Source organism: Panicum virgatum, chromosome 2N, assembly GCF_016808335.1.
Source record: "Panicum virgatum strain AP13 chromosome 2N, P.virgatum_v5, whole genome shotgun sequence".
Taxonomy (NCBI): Eukaryota; Viridiplantae; Streptophyta; class Magnoliopsida; order Poales; family Poaceae; genus Panicum; species Panicum virgatum.
Window position 1 is genome coordinate 57,912,064 of NC_053146.1, and position 27,751 is coordinate 57,939,814.

General features: G+C 47.4%; 3 protein-coding genes and 1 pseudogene across 3 annotated transcripts; 2 read left to right on the plus strand and 2 right to left on the minus strand.

Moving 5' to 3' along the window:
• Positions 1-610: 610 nt before the first annotated feature.
• On the minus strand, positions 611-3,126 carry LOC120658333 (probable amidase At4g34880). Its single transcript, XM_039936594.1, has 5 exons — positions 2,566-3,126; positions 2,248-2,462; positions 1,936-2,172; positions 1,300-1,489; positions 611-1,137 (listed from the first exon to the last, which is right to left on the minus strand). Exons 1-5 carry the CDS (start codon positions 3,088-3,090, stop codon positions 781-783), a joined length of 1,524 nt encoding a protein of 507 aa, XP_039792528.1. The 5' UTR covers positions 3,091-3,126; the 3' UTR covers positions 611-780.
• A 5,344-nt stretch (positions 3,127-8,470) lies between these two features.
• LOC120658334 (probable amidase At4g34880) lies at positions 8,471-12,157 on the plus strand. Its single transcript, XM_039936595.1, has 5 exons — positions 8,471-9,104; positions 9,176-9,390; positions 9,462-9,698; positions 11,278-11,467; positions 11,557-12,157. The coding sequence occupies exons 1-5, from the start codon at positions 8,586-8,588 to the stop codon at positions 11,911-11,913; spliced, it is 1,518 nt and encodes a 505-aa protein (XP_039792529.1). The 5' UTR covers positions 8,471-8,585; the 3' UTR covers positions 11,914-12,157.
• Positions 12,158-14,647: 2,490 nt separating this feature from the next.
• LOC120662812 lies at positions 14,648-24,132 on the minus strand (annotated as a pseudogene).
• Positions 24,133-26,183: 2,051 nt separating this feature from the next.
• On the plus strand, positions 26,184-27,417 carry LOC120658395. The gene is made up of 2 exons (XM_039936668.1): positions 26,184-27,005; positions 27,119-27,417. The coding sequence occupies exons 1-2, from the start codon at positions 26,193-26,195 to the stop codon at positions 27,125-27,127; spliced, it is 822 nt and encodes a 273-aa protein (XP_039792602.1). The 5' UTR covers positions 26,184-26,192; the 3' UTR covers positions 27,128-27,417.
• Positions 27,418-27,751: the final 334 nt, after the last annotated feature.

Below are 27,751 nucleotides of genomic sequence, written 5' to 3' on the forward strand. Positions count from 1 at the left end.
CCGCAAAAAGTGGTAAAAATGGCCACATCGGATTCTATAGCACACTGTAGCAATTTTCGTTTGTTTGTGGTAAATATTGTCCTACCATAGGTTAACTAGGCTCAAAAGATTCGTCTCGCAACGTACATCAAAACTATGCAATTATTTTTTTTATTTACTTACATTTAGTACTCTATGCATGAGGCAAAAGATTTGATGTGATAGGTGAATAGTGAAGTTTGGAGAGAAAGAATTTGCAACTAAACACAGCCTATACCAAATGGCACCTGAGTTTGAACAGCAGGGTCCAATGCGGAATCTACTCATTCTACCAAATCTACTCAATCCATCTTCTAATACTCGAGGGGACACCTTCATCGCTGCTTTGCAACCCGCACTATCACTACAATAGCCATTGCTCGCAACATCCTTCTAGTCCTTTACCATTTCATCTCTCCTGACTTTCTTATCCAAACCTTAACTTTTTTTTCATTCTTTAGAGGCGAAGCTGCCTATGTTGCCGGGGTCGTCAAACCGCAATGGAATTTGTCTCAAATCCAGTAAAAAAAGGTATTGTTCAACACAGTTTATCTATGCATTTGATGCTGGTATTTGATGGAGCCAATCTGGGTGGTTCTGTGTTCTGGATCATAGGGAAGCATTACTGATAGTCTAGAAATGTTGTTTTTAATTTGTGAGATACCAGAATAACCTCATAACGATATTCAAGTTACAAGGTGATTATTCCCACGGCGTTTTATTCATAAAATTGACTACTACACCATCATGCTAATTAGTTAGCTAGCGCTTGAAAGTAGGTGGCCTCCTGACTTTGGTAGCTTGCTCGAACGCGTAGGCCATCTCGATCAACCTCGGCTCGTAGCCCTTGAGCCCGCCAAAGCAGATAGCGAACGGGATTCCCACCCTGTCGTACCCCGCCGGCACGGCGATGCCCGGATAGCCGCCGATGGCGAGGACGGAGGAGGCGTCGCTGTTGGGCGCCACGATCGCGTCCAGCCGGTGCTCCCTCATCAGCTTCTCCAACCCTTCGGTGGAAATCTCGTCCAGCCTTCGGATCGCAGCTCTCTCCTTGGGGCCAATACCGTTGGTTTCCTCAGCCGCGATGAGCTCGGGCTGCCCAAAATCTTTGAGCCTCTCCTGCAGCGAGCCACCAGGATCGTCAGCATCTGATCATCTCATGCTTGATTCAGAAAGGGTCAGCGATTCTTGTTAGCTACAAGTGTCTTCAGAAATTTACTGCAACCATTCTGGTTGATTGTGCATGCAGTTCGAAGACAGGAGGATTGTTCGGGTTGTTACCTCCACAGGGTGTGCGTTGTTGAACGCTATGACATCTGCAAGGGAGCGGACCGGGGAGCGCAACAGGTCTGACAAGTAAGCATTCAGGCTTAACTTGAACTCTGCATTCATCAGAAGCGTCTCTTGTTCATGCAGATCACTGAAATTTGTCGCGATGTCGAGGCCCTTGATCACAATAGCGCCGTGTTCCCTACCATCATGAAGAGCAGAAATTAGACAGTTGCCTCGCATCGGCTTGTCACTTTGTCTAGATGATTTTATCACACAAGAGGAGTTGTGAGTGTTTTCGAAGTTATTAGAATGCATATTTGTCTGTAGCCTGAGGCTACCACGCTTTCAGAATGAAGTGACAAAATACATAGTTACTGTTTTTTTTGCGACTTAATACATAGTTACTGTTTTTATCTAAAGTTTTCACGGTTTAGTTAAAAGATATCTGTAGCAGTCCATGGTTTAAGTGATGGGTCTGGACATCAGATTTTGAATGAACTTCAAATGCAACTCTGAATGTCTCGAGAAAACTATCTATCGACGATCGATTTTCTTCTGAGATAATATTGTAGTACTATACAGATATTTGGTCTAAACTCTAAACAAGATAAAGCTTGATTGTGATTTAGTGGACCAAGCTATTACCTCATTGTATTGAGGTGCTTCTCATATGCCGCCATACGCAGGTCATCGTACCCTTGAAAAAACACAGCAGGGACACCGATTCTCTTGCCCCTTAGTCCATCGATCCTCAGGAACTGCGTGTAACCCCCAGGCGGGATGTACTTGGAAGCTGCTCCAGTCGCTTCAGCGTCAAACTCATCGTACCCGACAATGGCGTCCAGGACATGGACGGCATCGGATACTGTACGGCACATTGGCCTGACAGGACAGAGAAGAACTCAGGCAACCCATCTGAACTTTCAGAGTGAATCACAGGACCTGGGAGAGGCTTACCCTATGGTGTCTTGCCTGGGCGTGATCGGGATGACGCCTGACCGGCTGGTCAGCCCAACTGTTGGCTTGATGCCAACCACGGAGTTGGACGACGATGGGCAGAGTATTGAGCCGTCGGTCTCTGACCCCAGCGTCACGGCAGCCATGTTCGCCGCCGCGGCCACGCCCGGCCCGGCGCTGGACCCGCACGGCGTGGCCGTGAGAACATATGGATTCTTCACAAATTCATGAAAACATGGCATTTCAGATATAAACAAGGTCACTGAAAGTACTATTTGTGTAATATAATGTATTGGTGAAGAAGATGAGATTGATTACCAGCGTCTGGCCGGCGCGAGCGCTCCAGCCGGACTCGACGGGGCGGAAGTTGGACCACTCGGACGGGTTGGCCTTGCCGAGGATGACGGCGCCGGCGCGGCGGAGGCGGGCCACCACGCCGGCGTCGCGCCGGACCACGGAGCCGAGCAGCGCGAGGGAGCCGGCCGTGGTGTTGAGGCGGTCGCGCGTGGCGATGTTGTCCTTGAGAAGGACGGGGACGCCGTGCAGCCCCGCGGCGCAGCGCCCTCCCGATGCCGAGCGCTCGGCGTCGGCGCGCTCCGCCTGCACGAGCGCGTCCGGGTTCACCTCGATGACGGCGCGGAGCAGCGGGTTGAGGCGGGCGATCTGGTCCAGGTAGAACCGGACGAGCGCCATCGACGTGAGGGTGCCGCTCCTGAACCCCAGCTGGATGGCGTCCACGGTGGCCTCCTGGAACTCGAACTGGCCACTCCCGGCGGCGGCGGCGGCGGCGGCGAGGGCCGCACCCATGACGGCGGCGAAGACCTGGAGGCGCAGGTCAACCATCGCTGGGTACTGGTGCGCGTACTCGGGCTCGTTTAGTTCCTCCGTAAAAGTTTTTTTAATTTTTTTTTAATTTTTTGGAATATTAAATAAAATCTGATTACAAATTTTTTTCCTAGATGGATTGTAAATCACGAAATGAATTTAATAAGATTAATTAATTCATAATTAGCGGATGGTACGATAGTATCACTGTTGCAAATCATTAATTAAGTAGGTTTATTAGATTCGTCTCGCCATTTACAACTCATATGTATAAAAGTTGTGTAAAAAAATTATTTAATAGTTTTAGATAGTAAGTTTTTTTTGATGTGATGGGGACGTAAATTTTTTAAAAAAATCTAAACAAGCACTGAAGTGCGTGGAGTATGTTCTTGCTCCCAAATCCTGATTTGTTTTTCTTTCTCAGAGATGCTCGGTGAGTGCAGGGTTTACAAAACCGACCGATCCAGTCAAACCGCCATCCTCCAGTAGCGGTTTACCGGACCGGTTTGACCGGAAACCGGTGGAAATCGGTTGAATTCAAATCCAAATTCAAAAGCACATGTGTAACCGGTTCCGATCGGTATACCGACCGGGTTGACCGGTTTACCGGTCCGGTCTGACTGGTTACCGGTGTTTTAACTAACAAATCAGACGGTTTAAAAGTGGTTTCCCGGTTTACCGGCCGGTCTGACCGGTTTACCGGTCGCCATATGCGGTGGGTCTTAATGGGCCGGCCCATTTTTTTTATTTAACTTCATATGCCCGCAAACTATACTAAATGGACGAATTTTTGAGAAAATTTGACATCATTAGATTCGTCGCATCTTGAAGTATTTTTAGGAATTTTTTGAGATTTTTTCATTTTTTGTAATTCAATTTTGAATTTTGAATTTGGGCCGATTTGGTACCGGCCCAAACCGAAACCGGGCCGGGCCGGTTTGACCGGTAGCCAGTCAAACCGGACCGGTTCCCACCGGTTTGGTTAACCCTGGGTGAGTGGCAGAGGCCACCAGCCCACCACGAGCGTAGGACATCACAATCGTCTTCGAAGGAAAAAAAACGCACCCGCCGAGGCACAAGCGCAGGCTTTTGCGCATGTATTGGCTATTGCATCCTCTGTTAAGACACTTTATACTCTCCAAAAGAAAAACCTTTGTGATATGCTCCAACTAACTAGAAGCTCAAACTCACACGTGCAGAAGTGATGAAGCAGAGACCATATAGAAATAGATAAGTTCTTCAGCTCACACCTTGAGTATAGGCGCCAAACAGGCAAGGCAAACACTGTGACACTGTCCAATGGTGGTCTTCCGACCACGGAGAGACACCGTAACACAATGAAGCTAAAAGGACCATGTGCTGCGGTAATATACATGCAGCTCGTATATTTATCATTTCTATCTCATTTCAGCTAGTGATGTATAGATATCTGAAAACCAATTGTTTTTAACAACCTGCAACTTCAGAATGTTTTTACAACGAAGCAGTTATTATAGTCTCATTCGCCTTCATCCGTGGTTTTTTTTTTTACTTTGTGCAAGTGGTTTTTCTATTTTTTCTCACCTGGTAGCACCTTCAATTAGTGTGTTCTCATAGATCGATATACCAGATCCATCTATTTGAAGGTTATTTATTATGGGATTTGAAGTACCCTTAACTTATGGGTTCCCAAATCTTGCATTTAGTCCATCTCATAGTGCATTGCATATTTTCTCCCCATCGTGTTTTTTTTTTGTCGCAAGTGGCTCTCGCATTTTTTATTAGTAGGAACGCTAAGGAGTGAGAGTAAAACTTTTCTAAAAAGTTTTTGCCAGGCAGCTAAATGCAAAACACGAAAGGAAACAGATTATACATAAAAATATGGAAAAATACTCAATGGAAACCACTTTCTCAATGAAAACATGACAAAAACCCATAAAAAATATACTTACAAGTATTAAAAAATAAAATAGCGCACATCCATAGTGCATCCATGTATATTTATTGCGACAAAAGTTAGGATTCAAATTTGATCTAGAAAAATTCATATGAAGATGACAATTTTCAACGAATGGTTGCAGAGTCATTTTGTAAAAAAAGAAATTCTAGACTTCGTTTGCACCCCCTCCCCCCCCCCCCCCCAACTTTTACCAGAAAGTAGGAGTATATCTATAGATGCACTATGTATGTGTCGCGGGCTTTTTAGGGTACCCACTGCCGGGTGGCGGAACGCACCCGCCTATTCCCCGTGAGGGAGAACTCGGGGGAGTACTAGGCAGTTAGGCTGATCTAACACTGAAGCAAGCACGCAAGAACACACGATTTAGAGTGGTTCGGGCCGCCAGAGCGTAATACCCTACATCCACTGGGAGAAGTATTGTTCTTGGTTGTGTATGAACCTATCCTTTGCTGGGCCTTGGCGTTCACCCCGCCTGAGTTTTCTTCTAGCGGGCGCCCCCCTTTTATAGATCAAGGGGTGCGGATACATTGGTCGTTGAGGCCCCGTCAAGTGGGCCCAACATGTCTGTGTAGCATACTGCGCAGAGTACTTAAACGACTACAGTAGTGCGAATCTTTTCTCCGATATGTTTGCATGCCCTGCTGCCCCTCTGACTCAGGGAGGCCTTCTCTTGTCTCGTCAGCAAGGTGCCCGTTGGGGAACGTAGCTTGCGGCGTGGCCTGTTGAGGCCTATTATGTAGGCGTCATAATGGGTGAAGCCGAGCCATCGTATCCATCTGTCATGGCAGACTGACAGGCGCGGCGTGGGCGGCGCCAGCGGCTCCACTACACGTCTTGGTAATACGCGATCAATAGTGTCCCCTGGTCAAAGAATCGCCTCGGCTTCTGCTATATCAATGCGGACGTCCACCCACCGCAATGAATGCAGTGGTAAGTGAACCTTAGCATGGAGACCAAGCGGCCTTATATACGTGTCTGTGCTTGCAGACACGTGGCAGCTCCGGACCTCCCCAGGGCGGGGTGTTAATCCCTTCCCTTAGTGAGGGGTCCGGTTAATATACAGAGGGTCCGGGACCCCATGGGGGGTCCGGGACTCCGCGGGGGTCCGGACCTCCACGGGAGGTCCGGAGCCCCCGGCTGTTCGGGCTGAGCGCCTGCTTCACGTGGTGCTCCCAGACCTTTCCCAGCCGGGGAACGGGTCCGGGGCCGTTGTCGGGTGAACAGGGCTCCGGACCGCAGGGGTCCGACTGTTTTGGACGTAGTCAAAGATAACCACAAGGCTCTTGCCTAAACACAGCAGGAGGGGGTACCCCAGTCCTGGGGTACCGACAGTATGTATCACTTTAATTCTTTTAATACTTATAAGTATGTGTTTTATGAGGGTTTTCAAGTTTCCACAAAAGGAGGTTTATAGCTAATATTTTTTCCAACAACGCACGAGTTGCTGATTTTTTTTGACTATGCAAGGCCTCCGCATGGAATCCCTCCCAGTAAAGGAAAGTCTAATACTACATCGTTTGCTCAAGTTTCATTAGCACATCCTCTCAAAAGAGGAAAGATTTATCAAAGTTTCATCAGTATTTTAGCGTATCCTAAGAGCAACTCCAGCAGACTCTCTATCAAACCCCCTACCCCAAATTTAAAGGGTGAAATCAAGAAAAACAACTCCAGCAAGCCCTTTACTTGTGTCCCTAAACTAGGGAGGCCTCCAAATCTCCCCCTCCACCCCCTAGGCCTGGGGGTCTCTAGAGAGCCCTCCATCCATGGGCTCCACTCACCAGCCCCACTAGATTTGGATGAGGGCTCAAATATGAGGGCTTCTGCTGGAGTTGGATGTATTATTTGGATGAGGGCTCAAGTAGAGGGCCTGCTGCAGTTGTTTTTCTTAATTTCACCCTTCAAATTTGGAGTATGGGGTTTGATGGAGGATTTGCTGGAATTGCTCTAAGAGCCTACTTAGATGGGGGCTAATGTTGAGTGCAAAATTTTAACACCTATTAGCACTCATATCTTTACTAAAGTTTTTAATTCTTATCTAAATTATTATAGCCCATCCGCACTCCTATCTGCGTACATTAATGCTAAAGTTTAGCATATTTACCTAAGGGTGTAAAATTGGTGACCCATAGTTGCACCTTCAACCCTCTTTAGTTCAAACATTTGTGGTAATTTTTCAAATTGAGAACCTATTTTGGAGAAGTAGCATACAGTTTTGTAATAAAGAGGATTAGACGTGCATCTAGGGGTCACTATTTGCACCCCCTACATTTAGCCACTAGAATGTTTGGCGTCCGTTGCGCGTCCTATCCTTACCATCATAATAGTTATGAATACGAATGCTCTGTTATTTTTACTGCAGATAATCTTGTCATCTTAAAAACTCTTATATTCTATTAATCATTTAACGTACCCTTATTCTCAACAATAGAGAAAGAATAATAGTGAAAAGCAATAGTGAATACAAAATTATAGAAAATAACATCGCATTATATTGAGATCATAGCAGCACAACAACATCAATCATGGTATAAGCCAAACAATTTTTAATGTTGTTTCAAGCATGTGTCAAAGCATATATTCAAGCAAAATTTTTTGACCTCTTTTACAACACTAATTAGGAGTATTAAATATAGATTAATTATAAAATTAATTACATGGATGGATGGGAAATCGCGAGGTGAATCTATTAAATCTAATTATTCCATCATTAGTAGTTGTTTACTGTAGCACGACATTGTCTAATTATTGTATAATTAGGTTCATTAGATTTGTTTCGCGATTCCACCCGAAGGTTATGGAATGGGTTTTATCAGTTATCCATATTTAACACTTCTAACTAGTGGTTAAACATTCGAAGTTACTGTAGCACAAGAAAAATTTTAAGAACTAAACAGGGTCTAAATTGAAAATATCGCATTTGGTGAAACAGGAAGCGAGAACTTGATATCTTGAGCTAATTCCAAAAGATCTAAAAACAGAAAAGAAAATTTCTGAAGATAGTACAATAACCAATCAAATCAGACTAAATATATACATTTTGGTCTTTTGGACCATCAATATCTGCAATTTAAAAAGCTGATAAGTATAAAAATACATACCATCTTGCACAAATGTTTCTTGCACTCGTGTCCCTGTCCCGCGTGCACTGCATGAGGTGGAGAAGGGCGCCGGCCAACGGCAGCACAGGTCACGAGTCTCGCAAGTGGATGCCGTGGTCCTGGAGCTTCAGAGCAGTGCCTCCCATCTTCTATCTCCTCGTCCCTCACCTGCCCAACGGCACCTTGTCTCTCATCATCCCCCTCGTTGTCAGAGCGAGCATCCATTTACACAAATGCGTGGCCCAGATAAGCTGAGCTCACTGCTCACATGCCGTCCGATGAAGGGCAATGATTCCTCGGCACGTAGGAAACATACCAAAAGTGGAGACCTCTGGTCCTCTGGTCCGCCTCTGCCGATGCTCGACATGAAGCATCCCGATGCAGCAAAAGAAAAGGGGGCCCGTAGCCAAGCACGATTCACAGCAACTATGTACGTGCACTGAGAGTGCAGCGGCACTGAGCTACCTGGACACAGCATGGCTCCGCCGTGCCTCCAGGTGCTCGCCGCCGCCGTGGCCCTGGCCCTGGCGCTGGCAGCCGGCGGCGCCGGCGCGTTCGAGTTCCAGGAGGCCACCGTGGACGCCATCCAGCTGGGCCTCCGGAACGGCAGCCTCACCTCGGCGGCGCTCGTCCGGTTCTACCTGGACCGGATCGCCCGCCTCAACCCGCTGCTCCGTGCCGTCATCGAGGTCAACCCGGACGCGCCCGCGCAGGCGGCGCGCGCCGACGCCGAGCGCGCGGCGTCGGGGGGCCGCTGCGCCGCGGGGCTGCACGGCGTCCCCGTCCTGCTCAAGGACAACATCGCCACGCGCGACCGACTCAACACCACGGCCGGCTCCCTCGCGCTGCTCGGCTCCGTCGTCCGCCGCGACGCCGGCGTCGCCGCCCGCCTCCGCCGCGCCGGCGCCGTCATCCTCGGCAAGGCCAACCCCTCCGAGTGGTCCAACTTCCGACAGGTCGATCCCGGCTGGAGCGCCCGCGGCGGCCAGACCAAGGTGCATTTCAAAACACTATATTTGACAAATAGTACATGGCATCACAAATTTGATAATGCGTTGCGTTATAGAATCCGTACGTCCTGTCGGTGACACCGTGCGGGTCGAGCGCCGGGCCCGGCGTCGCCGCGGCGGCGAACATGGCCGCCGTGACGCTGGGATCGGAGACGGCCGGCTCCATAATCTGCCCGTCGGTGCTCAACTCCGTGGTTGGGATCAAACCGACTGTCGGGCTCACCAGCCGGTCAGGCGTCATCCCGATCACGCCTCGCCAAGACACCATCGGGTAAGCCTCTGCCAAGTCCTGTAGATCATTCAGAAAGTTCAGATGGGTATCTGAGTTGTTTTTCCTGGCAGGCCAATGTGCCGGACGGTGTCTGATGCCGTCCATGTGCTGGACGCCATTGTCGGCTACGACGAGCTTGACGCTGAGGCTACTGGAGCAGCTTCCAAGTACATCCCGCGTGGGGGTTACAGGCAGTTCCTGAGGATGGATGGACTAAGGGGCAAGAGGATTGGTGTCCTCAAAGGGTTCTTTGAGCAGTATGAGCCTGAGCCCCGGAGGGTCTATGAGAAGCATCTCAGCACAATGAGGTTGATGCGTCCTAAAACTTGTCCTGTTGATTCAGCGCTATTTGATACTCCTTTCATTTTTATTTACATATCGCATTAGCTTTGTCCCAAACTAGCGGCCGAGCCGGGGGGGGGGGGGGGGGGGGCTGGTGGTGCTCCAGCCCCTACTCCTATGCAACCCATGGAGCCTCCCAAAGTCCCCCCTACATTTTTCAACCATGAATTAAGAGGAATAAGAGAAAAATGAGGAAGAATAAGAAGAAAAAGAGAGGGGAAGGAAAAAGAAGAGGAAGATGAATCCCCCTAAATCTAAATTCTAGATTCGCTACTATCCTAAGTCAAATTTGTTCAACTTTAACCAAATTTGTAGGAAAATATAATAGTATTTACAACACCAAATTTGTTTCATGGAATCCATCATGATATATTAACTTGGTTAAGTTTTGTCGATTTACCCGCAAAAAATATATAAACTTGGTTAAAGCTGAAAAAACCTTACTTAAGACAAATCTAATCTGACATGTAAAAAAACTAGAGGGAGTAAGTTCAGGATTAGTTAGAACTTCCTTATCGCGTCTTGTCTTCTAGCAAAGTATTTTAATAATTGAAAAAAGTCTACATAACATCCCACACCTATTGGCAGTCAACTACTTTTTTTTGAGGGAAAAGGCAGTCGACTACTTAACCCCCCAACCTATAAAATCGGGTATTCCACACCCCAACCTTTCAAAAAACAGACAAATAACCCCCTCAAACGGTTTTGGATGGTGATTTTGTCTTTTTCTTTTTTTATTTATTTTGAATGAATAACTAAAATATTATATTAAATCATAGAAAAATAATAAAATAGGAAATTCAATTTTGTTGGACTCCACATGAGCAGAAATACACAATGAACGTATAATATGGTATGTTTTAATACAATTTTTTGCTGTAGATTTTTATCTATTTTTTTATAATTAATTAGAATAATTCATAACTATAGTTTCTATAATTAAATTGTGGTGAAATTTTTATGGTGGCCTAATTATTCATGAACCATACTAAATATTTCATACCCATTGGATCATGTATTACATAGTTATAGATTTATTTAGGGTTTATGTTTGTTAAATCTATAACTAAGTTATATATGATCCAATAAGTATGAAGTTTTTACTATCGTTCAAGCATACAATAGTTAGGCCATCATAAATATTTCACCGCAATTGGACTATAGAAACTATAGTTATGAATTATTCAAATTAATTATAGAAAAGAATAGATCAAAATCTACAACAAAAACTTTGTACTACAACATACCATATTATATGTTTACTGTGTAGATTTGCTCATGTGGAGTCCAATAAAATTGGAATTTCAATTTTATAATTTTTCTATGATTTACTATGATTTTTTGATCATTCATCCAAAATAAATATAAAAAAAAGATAAAATCACCGTCCAAAACCGCTTGGGGGTTATTTGTCCAGTTTTGGAAAAATTAGGGTGTGGAATGTCCAGTTTTATAGATTGAGCGTTAAGTAGTCGACTGCCGATAAATGTGGGGGTTATGTAGACTTTTTTTCTTAATAATTTAACTTAATTCTGGTCATGGCAGGCATCACGGAGCCATCTTGATAAAGGACCTTGACCTCGCAGTGAATTGGACCGATCTCGTGGACCAAATGGGCCTTCTGATAAGTGCAGAGTTCAAGTTGAGCCTGAATGCTTATCTGAAGGATCTGCTGTACTCTCCGGTCCGCTCCCTCGCACAAGTCATAGCATTCAACAATGCACACCCAGTACAGGTAACTGAAAAAACTTACCGAGCCTTTGCAGCTGATGGTAGCTGAAGAACACCATCAGGATCTGATGGTGAGTAACGATCACTTTGCAGGAGAGGCTTAAAGATTTTGGGCAGGCCGATCTCATTGCGGCCGAGAAGACCAGCGGCATCGGCGCAGCGGAGAGGGCCGCGCTCCGGCGGCTCAACGAGCTGTCCGCGGGTGGCCTGGAGAAGACGGTGAAAGAGCACCGGCTGGACGCCGTCGTGGTGGCCAACAACGACATCTCCGCCGTCCTCGCAATCGGCGGTTATCCCGGGATCGCCGTGCCGGCCGGGTACAGCGAGGAGGGAGTCCCCTTCGGGATAGTCTTCGGCGGGCTCAGGGGCTACGAGCCCAGGCTGATCGAGATGGCCTACGCGTTCGAGCAGGCTACCAAAGTCAGAAGGCCGCCTGCTTTCAGGCATTAGCCTGACAGCCAGTAGCGGCATGCCGCAAGAAATTGCGATAATAAATCGGCCGCATTCGAAGGTGAAAATATGCTCTGTTTACAGCGGCTACATCCTGATTCTCGTAGGACAGGAGCTGGAGCTCTTGTCCTTTTCAGTCAAAACTGAATATTGTTGTGAATCTCATGTTGTAGTCATGACTGATGAGCTATGGACGTTCCAGGGGATATTCGGGGGCGTAGCTATATGTCACAGCGGGCAACAATCCCATCAAGCATCACCTGAAAAAATAGAATAGATTAGTGGGCTGTCAGCCCAATAATATAGTGAACTGTTTACATAGCTTAGGCCTTCTAATTTTTTTTCTATAGTACCCGTCACATCGAATCTTCGAACACATGCATAGAGTATTAAATACAGTTGAAACAAATAACTAGTTTAACTACAAATGACGATATGAATCTTTTAAGCTTAATTAGTCCATAATTGAATATTAGTTATCAAATAACAACGAAAATGCTACACTACCAAAATCCAAAAATTTCGCGAACTAAACACACTTAGCCCTGCTAATGGGTTGGAACCCGCACCATACCCAATCCCACCCAAAATTAACATATTTAGATACCCAACCCCACCCGACCCAATTAGTTAATTTTTCAACTCTAACCAACCCGCTCTATTATAAGCGGGTAACCTATAAAAACCCATAGGTTCTACTATGCAGAGGAATTAAGTGGTTCTACACTTAATGTGGGGACCACATATATGTCTAGCCACACTACTTTGCACAGAGTATCTGTCAGTCATATTGACTCATCTCTAAAAATTTCAGTCAATTTCAATAAAATTTTATAGTGTGAACGCGAGATTTTAATTCTAGGGTCCGGCTCTTGATGTGGAGCCCACGTGTAGTTCTAGCCACGCTGCTTTGCACAGAGTAGCTGCCAGTTGTACTGAGTCATCTCCAACAAATTTCAGTCAATTTCGATAAAATTTTATAGTGTGAACGCGAGGTTTTAATTCCAGGGTCCGGCTCTTCATGTGGGGCCCACAGGTAGTTCTAGCCACACTGCTTTGCACAAAATAGCTGCCAGTCGTACTGAGTCATCTCCAACAAAATTCAATCAATTTCGATAAAATTTTCTGATATAAACACGTGGTTTTAATTTCAGAGTCCAGCTCTCACGTGGGACCCACATTTATATATAGTTATATTATTTTGTAAAAAGTATCCATTTCAACCCACCCCAACCCGCATTTATATAGAACCCGCCCCGACCCACCCCATTAACTAATACAACACATTTTAACTCATCCAAACACACTTCATTTCAAAACCCACCCCATAAAACCCATTTCAACCCAATCCATTAACAGGCCTAAACACACTCTTAATAGCTAAGGAGGAGAGATTGCATGCATGCAGAAGTGGATAATAATGACAATGATGTCACCCACATGCATGAAAGTCCGAAACAAAAAAAAAGTATAGCTACACACAGAAAAATAATTTTACATGAAGATAAATATGCATGTGAAAAAATATACTAAGTACTAAATGTTGTAGTGCTAGGATATATAATTTTCTATTAAAAATTTAAAAATAAAATAAATAACTAAGAACTTTAAAAAAATAAGGATACAAAATAACTGAAGAAAAGAAATAAAAAATGTAATAAAAAATCAATATAAAATACAAGGAAGAAAATTGAGAATAAAAAAGGATAAAAAAATAGAAGAAAAAATATTTGAAAAAGAGAGAAAACAAATAACGGAAGAAAAGATGAAAGAAAAATAATCTGTTTTGTATAATAGAAGAAACAAATAACTCCGCATGTTGCATGTATACTAAAATACATGCAGTAGCAGGATGGGCTAATAAAAATACAATCCAAATGGAGCAATGAAAGTATTATTGGGCTGAAATTAATCGCGGCTGCCCATAAACTGCCTTTAGGCGATGGATCCTTGAAATGCAGCGCGATACATAGTCAACATGGATATTCGGACGGGTTATCCCCCCCCCCCCCCCCCCCCCCCTAAAATCCAGATCAAGCCCGGTAAAAAAAATGCAAGGACCGCACGCACCATCATCGGGCAGCCTAACGAAGAAGAAGAAGTGACGCGCTGTGGCCCAACGCCAAAGAGGGGAAAGCCTGGCCTGCTACAGACCGGCCCATTATTTGGCCCGCAGCTCTTTTCAGTTTCTGTCCCCCCAACATACAGTTTCTTTTTTTTTTGCATCAGAGGTTCATGTTCTTTTTTATTTTTTGAGGGCATCAGAGGTTCATGTAGCTGGATGTCCTAATCACTCGATGGTTGGTTCTTCTAATGATCAGCAGACAAAATTTCGGATACTACATAGAATTTCCACCATAATTAAAGGGGAGTATCTATTGGTCACTTAAGTGAAATAGAGTCTCTCCTCACTCAAATTTCTAGAGCCATTGGATCTAAAATGGACGGAGGAGGAAAATAATGAATTCTTTTGTTCGTTAATGCAAGGAAAGAAACACAGCAGCTGACCACTGTCTGGTGAAATGCTTGAGTAAGTTAAGCAATATAAAAAATCATGTGGTATGCAAATAACATATTTATCTTAAAATCACACTAATCCAGGGAGGTGAAACACGGTAAGCTAAAAAAACGGTGGAAATTAAAGTCACACGATTGTGTGGCTATGAGGCCATCCAGTAGCTCATCGTCAGCTCGTTCAAGTAAGGATCATCTCCCCCCTGAGAGTTCAGTCACATAGGACGCACCATCCGTGGATGATGGGTTCGTGGATGACATGACAAACGAGTCAAAGCCATCATTCTGCATCAGCGCCGTCATCGTGCTATAGCTCGTGTACCCATGCGACGGATCAGGAACTGATCCGCCGGAGTCCAAGCACTGCATGATGCTTCTCATGCTCGGCCTCAAACTGGCCGATGGGTGCGCGCACATCAGGCCCAGCTTCAGCACAAGGGTCGCCTCCTCCGCCTCGTACTCTCCGACGAGCCTCGGGTCGACGGCGTCGAGGATCGAACCGCCGAGGTGGTGCCCCATGACCCAGTCCACCAGCGCAACCCGGCCGCCGTCGTCGTCGCCGCCGCCGCTGCTAGGGCCGATCGGCCTCAGCGCGCAAGCAACCTCCAGGAGGAACACGCCGAACGCGAACACGTCGGTGGAAGGCGTCACCTTCCCCATGCGCATGAGCTCCGGCGCAAGGTACCCTATGGTCCCGACCACATGAGTGCTCTGAGGCACCGTGCCGTGGTCGTACAACCTGGCCAGCCCGAAGTCGCCGAGCCTCGCGTTCATCCCGGCGTCCAGGAGCACGTTGCTCGGCTTCACGTCTCGGTGGATGACGACCTGCTCCCAGTCCTCGTGCAGGTAGAGGAGCCCCGTCGCGACGCCCTTGATGATCCGGAACCTCTCGTGCCAAGAGAGAGTGGGCGCGTGCTTGTCGTGCAGGTACCTGTCGAGGCTGCCGTTCTCCATGTAGTCGTAGACCAGGAGAAGCTCGCCTTCGCGCCGGCAGTAGCCGAGCAGCTGCACGAGGTTCCGGTGCCGGAGACGGCCGATGCTCACCACCTCGGCGACGAACTCCCTCACGCCCTGCCGTGAATCGTGCGAGACCATCTTCACCGCGATCTCCTGACCGGATGCTGGAAGCACCCCCTTGTAGACTCTCCCGAACCCTCCGACGCCGAGGAAGTTCCTGTCCTTGAAGCCATCGGTGGCACGGAACAGATCTCTGTACGAGAACCGGTGCGGCCCGAACTCTTCCTCCCAATCTTCCCGCACCTCGGCGTACCGGCGCCTCCTCTGTATGGCCAGGAAGACGGCGGCCAGCACGGCGGCGACGAGCAAGGCGGTGGCGAGCGGCAGCACGGCGACGAGGACCTTGGACCGGGGCTTGGGACCCAGGCGCGGCAGGGTGGGGAGCTTGGAGAAGTCGATGGGGGGAGCTGGCCCGTCCATGCGGAAGCTCCACCCGAGCACATAGTGGTGCGTGGGCACGACGCCGGTCGCCGACGAGAAGCCGATGTACATTGGATCCGCCATGAGGGTGGAGAGATCAACGGCCCTGGAGAGAAGTGGTCTCTGAGGCTTTGGCACCTTGACCGGAGACAGCGTCACGTTGAGCTGCCCGGCCTCGCCGTCGTAGTCCACCCACACCTGCATCGGCTTGTGGCTGTTGAGCTTCAGTTCTTGGAAGACGCCACCGTCGTAGTAGCCGGCCGTCCGGGCCTGCTCCGACTTGAGGCTGTTGACGTCGATGCCGACGTGGTTGCTGTCGATGTCTTGGAAGTCGGGGTTCATGATGGTGTCGAGCTCGACCGCCAGGACGCGGTGGCTCGCCGTGCCGTTCGTGGCGTTGAGGAGGCCCAGGAACTGGCCGGCGTTCGCCGTGGAGAAGTCCGTGGTCGGGGCGACCACCAAGGCGAGGCCGTGGTCGCTCAGCCCGTCGTAGCTGGACACGATGGAGAAGACGAAGCACGTCGAGAAGGACCGCGCCACCGCCGTCGATGCGGACGTGTTCAGGAACCGCAGAGGAGTGGGGTGGAAGGCGTGGGATTTCGCCTGGTTCGTGGCGTTGGTGAGCGCGAGGAGCCCGCCGGGCGTCACGACGGCGAGGCCGTCGAGAGCAAGGTTCGCCGAGGCGAAGCCCTGGTAGACAAACTCGTCGGCGGCGGTGGAAGAGGCTGCATGACTCGGCTGGAGGAGCAAGACGATCAGGGATACAAACAGAGGAAGCATAATTTTACTTGGTCACTTGCTTTGTTGCCTTGATGCCCACTGAGTTTAGCGACAACTCACTACTCACTTCTCCCAAGACATATGCGATCGGTGGCTAATACATGAAGTTTTTTATGTCTGGTCAGAGAGAGAGAGAGAGAGAGAGAGAGAGAGAGAGAGAGAGAGAGAGAGAGAGAGAGAGAGAGAGAGAGACTTTGGTGTAGTTGGTGCGGGGGATGAGAGGGAGCACTCGGAGTCACTGCTCACTACTAGCTTGAAGGACACAGGGAAGGAAGTGTGTATATGGATGGAGCAAATAGGATGCTGCTGCTGGGCAACTAACATGTGACCAAGTCCACGCCCGTGCCGCATGCGGCATGTGTTTGATACCTTAACTGACACGGCATATAAACGAATCCAACCTTTCTGCCAGCAACCTTATCATAGATGGTTATGTCTCTGTTCTGTCAGTGCGACGTTTTACAAGGTAGGCAACAGGATTTATATAGTTGGATATCGTCAAAAAATAGAACAAGTGAAGCATTTCTATTGTTGCAAGAGTCAAGTGTTAGGACTAAAGAGTACTCCCTCGATCCAAAAAAGTGCTTCCACATACCCAAATTTCCTCCGCTGTGTGGTAGGTCATGTGTCATTGATCCTATATTTAATTTGGTGGTGATGAAAGAACACCTTATTCTGTTCGGCTGGCGCTTGTCAGTCTACCAACCAGCAGTGCTTTTCTCTCACATCAAATCAACACCAGCTACCAGCCACCAATCAGCCAGCGTTTCTCTCATAACAAGTCAGCACCAGTCACAAGTACTCACTGCGTTCAGCAGGCTGGAGCTGGAATGGTGTGAGAGAAAAATACTGTAGCGCTGGCTGGAGCTGGTGGCTGGAGTGGTGTGAGAGGAAAATACTATAGCGCTGGAGGGGAGATGAGCAGCCGAACGCAGTGACTGACCCCACTGACGACTAATAAGTCTCCTCCTTATGCACTTTCCTCGTGGGCAGACTCTTTTTTTTTTAACGTGGCACATTTTTTGTTGCATATTTCCTCAGAAACTTGATGGACCGAAATAAGTTTACTTGAGACTTGATGTGTGTGAATAAATATAAATAATTTTGAATAATATGAGATTATCCAGTATAAAATAATTCCCAACTTGATGAGTTAATTAATGTTAACGCACTATCGGTGTTGTCCTTGTCATGCTTTTTCCACGCCATCACACTCATGCAATGAATTACGTTGCATCATGGTAGACCCAGACCTAGGTGACTCTTTGTAACGTATGGAACGGGTTGGATGGGTGTTTTGAAAGTTAGAGCGCTAGAGAGATGGAAACCTGATACACACAGAGAGATAAGGACATATATGTCATTGTCTAGTTCTCGAGTAATCGCCACGAGGAATTCTTCGTAAGCATATAGACCGATAGATGCATATGATAAGTTTTGGTGATTAATGACAATCGTACGTGATTAATATATGTTTTGAAGAAAATACTATTTATTGGTTATGTCGCATATGAAATATAAAAGAAGACCCTCAATTTGCATTGAAATACGTGTCGAGAATTTGGACATCAAGATTAAGGACTTCTACAGTATCAATTGTCATAAGAGCAAGGCTAACAACGCAGCCCGCGGGTCGGCTGAGAGCGCTCGCTCTGCGTCCGCTCTGCGCTCGCAGCAGGCTGGGAGCCAGCTTTTGCCTCCTATCCGGACCCACGAGCATAGAGGAATCCGCCTATTTCAGCGGGTGGTGAGTGAAGCGCCCACTTTATTCTCTCTCTTCTCCTCTCTTTCTCCTCTCTTTCCTCCATGTAGGATTTAGTCTGCTTGCAACCTGCTATAATACTTGCTCTAAACAGATGAAGAATACTTGATTTAATTTACATTTTATAGTTTTTATTTTTTAACGGGGCTCTTGAGTTAGTGTGCTCAAGTTTAGTCCTCGCGCATGCGGCTAGAAACCCTATAATAGATGACTATGTCTATGTTCTGTCAGAGTATCGGTATGACATTTTGACCAGGTAGGCATGACCAGGAGTGTTGGGAAAAGAAAAGGCTAAACTGAACCGCTGGAAGTCTTCTTTTGCTAGAAAAGTCACTTCCTCTACTGACTTCGAGATGTGATTAAAAGTTCTTATGTTGCATTTTTTCCACCACCCCTTCAATGTGGTCGACGCCATTCTTCTGATGCACACAGAGATAAGGACAGGTATGACATTCCCTAGTTCTCGAGTAATTCTTTCTTGGTTGTCACCACACGTTCATGAGTTAACCACAAGGAATCGGCTAATCACCACAAGGAAATCTTTCTTGTCTTGGTTGATCACGAGGTTGCAATCACACGTTCATGAGTTAACCATGCTTGTACCGCGCGTTATACTAAATTTTCTTTCCATCTTAATGCAAAGATATGCAATCCTCATGCGTATTTGACGACAGGGTTCAAAATTTCGGTGAAATTTCGGCGAAATTTCGGTATTTTTTTCGTTTTCGGTAGTTACCGGGAAGTGAAATTTCGGTAAATTTCGTTTCAAAATTCAAAAATTCAAAAAAATTTGTAAAAAAATATGTAAAAAATATGATAAAAAACTAGGTGTTTTTCTAAGCAAATAGGACTAGAACACACTCAAATCTAAAATCATTTGCTAGGCTAAAATTAACATTTGAAACCGTAATTTGAATGACTCGTCATTTCATGTGCAAAAATTTGTTTTCCCCCCTCGACTTCAACTAGACTTTGGTTTATCATGATATTGGTGAGGTACCTATTCAATTTCATATGCATACCTACAACTAGGATGATGATCCATCGCCGGCCCGGGTGGACTATACTCTCATCAGTAGACTAGTAGATCTGGTTTCCTCGTGCTGTCCAATTAGGCTCGTCGTCAATCTTGCTTCGCTTTTGCCTTTTGCATCTGCTTTTATATTATCATCTAGCAGCTCTTTTCTTTTGTATGTAGCGGTGAGATCGAATGAGATGGCAGCTAAAGCCCTCTGTCTGCTGTAGTCTATTATTCTTAACTAGGCCCTCGATCTGGCTCTTCTTCTAGCTTTGTAGCCGGTAACTGTGGAGACTTGGGAGTTTTTTTTTTTGAAGTTGTGGCCATTGCTGATACGTGTTAAATTCCATTGGCAACTGCAGATTAAGTCAGTTGTGGCCTTTGATCTGCCCCCACTTCGTGGAAGAAAGCTTTGCATTGCAATAGTAGGTCGGTGACTGTAACCTTATTCCAGTGAATTTCCTCCGACGCCATTCCAGTCCCGAGGATAAGAAGAGAAGGTCAAATTCTTGCATCCACAGCATGCATGTGACCAAAATCTTAGGCCACAAGAGAATTGTCACCATCTATAGAGCAGGGAAAAACTTTCCGTTGGAAAACTGCCGGAAAACACACCTTTCAGAATGCTTTAACAATTCTCTATACAAATTGAATCAAACAAAAAATTCAAACACTGTCACATGAATTGATAACCAATTCAAATCATGTTTGTCCTGGATTTAAAACAACTTTCAATTGGATCAACTAATGTCCCTAAAAATTTATAGGAATATCCGCCATAACAAGAATAATAAAAGTCCAGTCGAGGCCTAAGAGAGAAAATGAAAGTTGTCACAAGAAATGACAAGACTTTTAATTGGTAGTTTTTGAAATAATTAAATAACTTTCAAACCATTGCTCAAATGAAAAAGTTCCTGAAACAAAAGTTGTAGATCTCGAAAAACTGAACAAAGTTGGTATTCAAAAGTTTTTCATTTGACCTCAGGAACAGTACGAAAATCACAACGGACATCATTTTCCGGTCGAAATCACCGAAATTTCGGTCGAAATCACCGAAATTTCGGTCGGAATTCACCGAAATTTCGTTTTTTGAATTTGAATTCTCTTTCCGTTCGGAATTAGCGAAATTCGGCGAAATTTCGGCCGAAATTTCGTTTCCGGCAAATGGCGGGATTCGGAAAAAAAACGAAAAGGTAAACCCTGTTTGACGAATAAAACTATAAAGGACAGGTATTTCATAGAACATATCTGGTGTCACCATGCATTTAAGTGCTACCGTGTTACTAAGGCTTGATTTACTTGGTGTGCAAAGGCTTGATTTCAATTTTAAAGATGCCCATCATACTATTGTTAACTTTTTTTTGTCAGCTTTTATCAGGGCAATATGTATTCGCTAAGCAAACACTGAGACGTTGAGTAAGCTGGTACATTCTTCAGCTCGTGCACGGGCACGGAGCACAGTCACAAAAGTTCTCGGATCGATGGATCGAGGAAGGTGGAACATTATAGGGTGTGGCTATTTTACGCTCAACCGTACGGAGGAGCTCCGTACGGTCGATTTTCCGACCGTTCGTTTTTTTCCTATTTTAGTAAGTTTTTTGTCGTTTTCTGATTTCAAGAAATTTTTTCAAAGAAAATAAAAAGACAGAAAATTTTGACGAGAAAATTTTTAGAGAGAAAATTTTGAGAAAAAAAATTAAGATGGAAAATCAAAAAAAAATTGGAGAGCAGAAATTTTTTTGAAAAAAATAGGAAACAGGGAACCTTCAAGAGAAAAAAATTTTGCAGTGGAAAAATTTTAGAAAAAAATTTTGCGACAAAAAAATCAAACCTAGGGAGCTCCGCCGTGCCTCCCCCGCCGGCCGGCGCCGCGCTACCATGCCGGCGGCGCGCCTCACACAACATCGCGGCCTCTAGTACTCAAAGGGATATACGGCTCCAGAGCTCGGCTGTGCCCGCTCGAATCTGGTGCTCCGACGAGATGCCACACGGATCCGCCGCTCCAAGATTGCTCATGACGCCTCACTTCTTGTCACCTCACTCAAGCCGCGGGTCGCCGGAGGTTGGCCCCGCCCCTTCTGCCGCCGCTCCAAGCTGCCCAGGTGGCTAGCGGACGAAGGATTGGAATTGTCTGGAGACCGAGAGAGGAGAGGAGAAAGGCTGGGTGAAAGAAAATTGGAAATGACAAAGAGATAAGGTTGACTGGTGGGTGGAAGGAGGAGGAGGAGCTGTGCGAGACACGTGATCGACCGTAAATAATATGGGCCGATGGGCCAGGCGCGCGACGGGCCGGGAAAGATAAATGCAAAGCAGCGCGCCGCGCACGTCGACCGTGAGTTTGGAAACTCACGGTCGACCGCATATTCAGCATCCGGAACATTATACATGGTACGTTATTTAAGACTGATTTTAACGCTATTGGAACGGAAATGTATCCGGGAACGTGGGCACCGTACCACGTTCCATGTGACTGGCACGGAGGCAGCAACTGTGTTTGTTATCAGGTACTACTACTACGACAACGCAAAGAGAAGAACTAACAGTTACACTCCCTAGCTGAGAGCCCGAGACGCAGAGTCTCCCTCATAAAGAACATTACATTATCATCATCTTCCTCCCGAGAGACCAGAAACAGTAGTACCCATGCTCGTGGACGTCGCAATCTGGCCTAACTCCCTGCGGCACATTCGCTCCTCCATTTCGGTGAAGCCCAAGTAAGCTGCAGGTGACAAGTCTGGAAGAACCGTATTGCCGTCGAGGTACTGCACAACCTGCCTCATGGTTGGCCTCCCATGGGATAACGGATGCGAGCATAGCAGCCCAAGCTTCAACACAAGAGAGACCTCTTCGGGATCACACCCATCCGGATCCATCCTCGCATCCACGACGCTGGTGATCGAACCCTTGCGCCATTGCTCAACCACCCTGTCAGCGAGCATGACACGGTTGCTGCCGCCGTCCTGGTGATCGTCTTCCTCAACGGGCCTTCGTCCGCAGGTGATCTCCAGAAGGAACGCCCCGAAGGCGAAGACGTCGGTTGCCGGAGTCGGCTTGCCGGTGTGGCCTAGCTCCGGGGCGAGGTACCCTATGGTGCCCACCACATGCGTGGTGTGCGCGTCTGCCCCGTGATCGTAGAGCCTCGCGAGACCGAAGTCTCCTAGCCGCCCGTTCATCTCGCTGTCGAGGAGCACGTTGCTCGCCTTGACGTCCCGGTGGACGACGACTCGCTCCCAGTCCTCGTGCAGGTACAGCAACGCGGAGGCGACTCCTCTGATGATGTGGAGCCGCTGAGGCCAGTTCAGGGCGGCGCCCTTGCTCCGGTCGTGCAGGTGCTTGTCGAGGCTGCCGTTCGGCATGTAGTTGTAGACCAGGAGAAGCTCGCCTCTGCGCCGGCAGTAGCCGAGCAGCTGCACGAGGTTGCGATGCCTCAGCCGTCCCAGGCTCGCGACCTCGGCGACGAACGCCCGCATCCCCTGCTGCTTGGACGGCTCGTGCGGCGCCGGCGACGACACCTTCTTCACGGCCACCTCCGTGCCGGTCTTGCGGAGGACGCCCCTGTACACGCTTCCGAACCCGCCGGCGCCGAGCAGCTGCTCGCCGCTGAACCCCCTGGTGGCGTGGAACAGATCCTCGTACGAGAACCGGTGCGGCCCGAACGGGAGCTCCCAGTCCTCGCGCACCTCGGCGTACTTGCTCCGCCGCCGCACCCAGGTGTAAGCGGCGCCCCCCACGGCGAGGACCAGCGCCGCCGACGCTACAGGGAGGGCGATCTCCAGTACCTTGGACCGGGGCTTGGGCCCCGAGGGCGGCAGGGATGGAAGCTCCGAGATGTTGAGCGCCGGGGCCGGCCCGTCCATCGCGAAGCTCCAGCCGACCACGAAGTGGCGCGAGCGGAGGACGCCCGTCGCCGACGAGAACCCGACGTACGCCGTGCCCGACACCACGTCGGAGAGGTCGACGGCGGTTTGCAGCAGCGGCCTCTTGGGCCTGGGCACACCCAGCGGGGCCATGGTGACGGTGACCCGCGCGGCGCCGCCGTCGTAGTCCACCCACACATGGATGGGCTTCCGGCTGATGAGGGTCAAGTTCCGGAACTCCCCGGTGGCGTCGTCGTAGTACCCGGCGTCGGCGGCCGCGCGCGACACCAGGCTGTCGACGTCGACGCCGACGTGGTTGCTGTTGGGGTCGCGGAACTCGGCGTGGAAGAGCGTGTCCAGCTCCACGGCGAAGATGTGGGCGCTCCGGTTGCCGTTGTCGGCGTCGCTGAGGAGGCCCAGGAACTTGCCCGGCAGCGCGGTGGACAGCACCGCCCTGTCCGCGGCGACGAAGAAGGCCAGGCCGTCGGCGCTCAGGTCGGCGTACTGCCCGAAGACGGCGAACACGAAGGCGGTGGAGAAGGACCGCGCGGCGGCGGGGTTCGGGGCGCCCGGGTCCCGGAACGGCAGCGGGGACGGGTGGAAAGCGTGGCCTTTCATCTGGATGCTGCCGTTGGTCAGCACCAGGAGGCCGTCCGGCGTCACCGCGGCCCCGCCGTCGAGGGTGAGGTTCGCGCCCTTGAAGCCGTTGTAGATGAGCTGGCCGGCGGCGGCGTGTGCCCAGCGGCAATCAGGCGAGAGGAGAAGCAGCAGACTGGCCAGGTGCAGAGCCTGAAGCGACATTGCTCCTGCACCTCGTGTTCGATCCCTGAACTGTAAACAGGAGCGCCCCAGTGATCGTGTGGGAGTAGTAATACGTCGTTTAATTTTTTAGGTAGCTGTCAATTCAAATATTCATATGTCAATTTAATATAAAAATAATTGCATAAATTACAATTAGAATTCTAGACGAATCTATTAAGTATAATTAATACATAATTAGCGTAGCAATTAGTGGTCAAATTATGAAGTAATTAGGTTTAAGTCTTGTGATTAAGTCATGTTTTATGAAATTAGATTTGTAATAAATCTATTTTTAGTACTTCTAATTGATGTTTAAACATATGCACTCTGCTCGCTGGACTGGAGCTGGAGCTGGTGGCTGATGTGATGTGAGAGAAAAATACTGTTGATCGGCTGGTGGCTGGAAGCTGGTGTTGGAGCGGTGTGAGAGAAAAACACTGTTGGACTGGAGGCTGCTGGAGTTGCCGAACAGAGTGATGATGTGATGGAATTTATGATTGAAACTTCTAATTAGGTTTAAACATATGATGTGATGGAACTTATAATCGAGCTTTCGTGTGATTCAGGTGATTGTGATTGATCGAGAGATGGGGCGAAAACAATAAAGGTGCCAACCACTGGCATCGAGATTTTTTCACATCCTGTCATCAGCTTTATGATCTCGACAGCGCGGGGTTCCTATCTACCTTTTGGAAGAAAGATGGGTCTTTGTATCTTTAACCCGACTAACAGCCCAATATGGATACTAGAACTAGAAGCACAGCTCATTATAGTTCGATTCTACCGCATGCTGTGTGCGTGGTTTGGTGAAAAGGGTGGGGGCACATGTCAATTCTTTACCGGATAGAACTATCTGGTACTAGCTTCTGAGGTTAAAAGAGCGAGTCTAACCTCTAGGATTTGTTTGGAAGGGATCCCGCTCCGGCTCTCTCGATGGTTTTTGTTGGAGTTCTATCAAACACTCTGAAAGTGAAGCGGATTCATACTGTAGCATATAAGAAGATAAAACAGCACTTTTGCCTGCAAAAAGGTAGAGCTGGTGGAGCCAAAAAACCAGCTCCATCTGCTCCAGCTCCGGTTCCACCCTTTTTGTAGAGAGCCGGAGCCCTCCCAAACAGACTCTTAAATTTCTTCCTCCCACTTTTCACCTGCATTCGGTTCGTCTTATAAGGGAACCAATCTCCGGTCTGCACATCTCACGCGGTAATATTTATCTTTTTTTTTTGTTGAAAGCTAAAAGTGCGCTCCCGCAGAGCCTAACCACGGTGGCCACGTCGGTGAAAATTTTTTGGAGCGTCCAATTGTTCTTTTACTGTTGCAACTGATTGGGCTGCTATGTCTAGTGACCAGTGTGTTTGTTGTGTGCGCGGTTTAGTGAAATGACGGAGGGCACGTGTCAATTCTTTACAAGATGGAAGTTACTCTCTGGTATTCCATCTCGTGAGGTTAAAAGGGCGAGCCTAACATTTAGACTTCTTCCTCCTTTTTCCCTTTCACCTTCGGTCGGTTCGTCTTCCAGATATATCCGTCCATCTCGCACGGTAAAATTTGTCTTTTTCTTGTTGTAAGCTAAAAAATAAATTTGTATTTTTCTTGTTGTAAGCTAAAATTTTTTGGAGCATCTGATTGCTTTTACGGTTGGAATTGCTTTTTCTGCTACGAAAACACGATTAAGTACCCGGCAATCGCGAGTTCTTTAATCCTGACCGAGCGTTGTGTACCGAGATGTGTGTTTTTTGTCACTATGTGATGTATTAACGTGTATTCTTGTTTTTTTTCCATGTATTTTGCACCTGCGCGTCTGATGGAAGAGTGTTGATGTGACAGAAAGTTCCCCGGCGATCGATGGTTGTCTGCTGCAAAGCACCTTTTTTAACTTTTCCTAGATCTGAACGTGTGGTCATGGTTGGCCGTTTGAAGTTGTGGTCAGGGTTTTTCCTATTTTTTTATAGGCGGAGGGTGAATAGTCTCAATGAACCGGTAGGTACCGATTTCTTGTCGGGGTGGTACCGGACGGTACAAACAGTTGACCGTCAACCATTTGCCCCCTAATATATTTCGCAATGCCTTTTTTTAGGTGACAGTTCTCGGTGAGGAAGGATAGGTGAAAATGGTGGTTGAGCGTGACGAAATGTGGGTTCCCGAGTTCCCCCCAAACCCTAGGCGTGTAGGCGGGCCGTCCTCTTCTGCTCCAACCGGAAGGTCCGGTGGGGGAGGCTCTGTGACTCCATCGTCTCCCAAATCGAGTGATGATGAAGCATCCTCTGCATCCAACATCACCAACAGATGTTCACCAAAGGCTGTCTTCAACTTGGTTTCCAAGCTCAGTGAGTTCAAAAAAGAAATTATTAGGGAAATTGGGTTTGGCGGGATTCTGGACATACCGTGCATTAGCAAGCTTAACCTCAAGCTCTCAGCATGGTTGCTCAGTAAGATGGACTGTGAGGAAAGTTGCTTGGTTTTTGGGCCATCTAGACACATCTATGTACACGAGGCCGATGTTGGGATTGTACTTGGAGTTCCGAGTGGGGATATTGATGTATCCACCCTTTCTGTTACCGATGAACAACTAGAGTTGCTGCATTCTAGCATAGGGTTAGTGGATTCCGATCCTAGAAGTATCAAGGGCATTGAGTATGTTCTTCAGAAGCACCTCGATGATCAATCGTCTAGCCAGGAAATAGATAGTTTCAAAGTTGCTTTTGTTGTGTTTGCTATCAGCCATCTTCTTGCACCTTGTGTAAAGCATGATCAAGTCAATTTGGATTTATGGGGTGCGTTGAAGAATTCTACTACATTAGACAGGTGTAACTGGTGCCGATATGTGTATGGACATGTCCTTGATGCTGCACAGAAAGTCCGTGGTGAGATAATCAGCAAGGGGCGAGCTACATCATTGTCTGGTTGCCAGTACTTCCTGCAGGTTTGGACTTGAAATTCATAAAGATTTTATTTACTCGTTTCATCAGTATGCATCGTTACTAACTGGTCTTGTTTTTTCCAGATTCTGTTCTTGGACAATGTTGATCTGAGCAGGCTCAATAAGCCTCATAAGACTATCCCCCGGCTGATGCCATCTTCGCAAAGACTTGCTCGGTAGAACTCAGATTCTTCTTTGAGCTGGCAGAAAAGCCCAAATACTTTCAGAGTGTATATCTTATGGGCATGAACTATAAGAGGGCCACCAGTTGTTACTTTCTTCACATTCTGCAGCAGCAGTAATTAGTTGGCAACTACACATTGAAGGGATCTAAAATTTAGAAAGTTTGCATGTTAGGCCAAAAGATGTCTGTGATAACTTCTAACTTACCAGTTTGTTGCGCCTTTCCTCATAATTTTCATCCTCATCCCTGATATATTGCATCTTCATATATTGCTTCAAAAACTGATGTAGAGTGCAAGCAGGTGACAGGATATTTTTAAGCATATGGTTGGCGCTTTCACTTCTTTGGGTGCTTGTCATCCTTGCACAGAACACTCCTTTGAAATAACTTTTTACCCATTTCTTCCTTGTTTCATAAATTTGTGCAAGAAAAGCATTGTTCTCAAGCCCATACTCTTTCAATAGAGTAAGCCAGCTCCCTTCAAATTCTTCAGGTGTCAGCATCTCATTCAGCATGAGATGAAATTTGTCGCGGAACTCCTTAATGCTGGTATATTTGGTGCCCA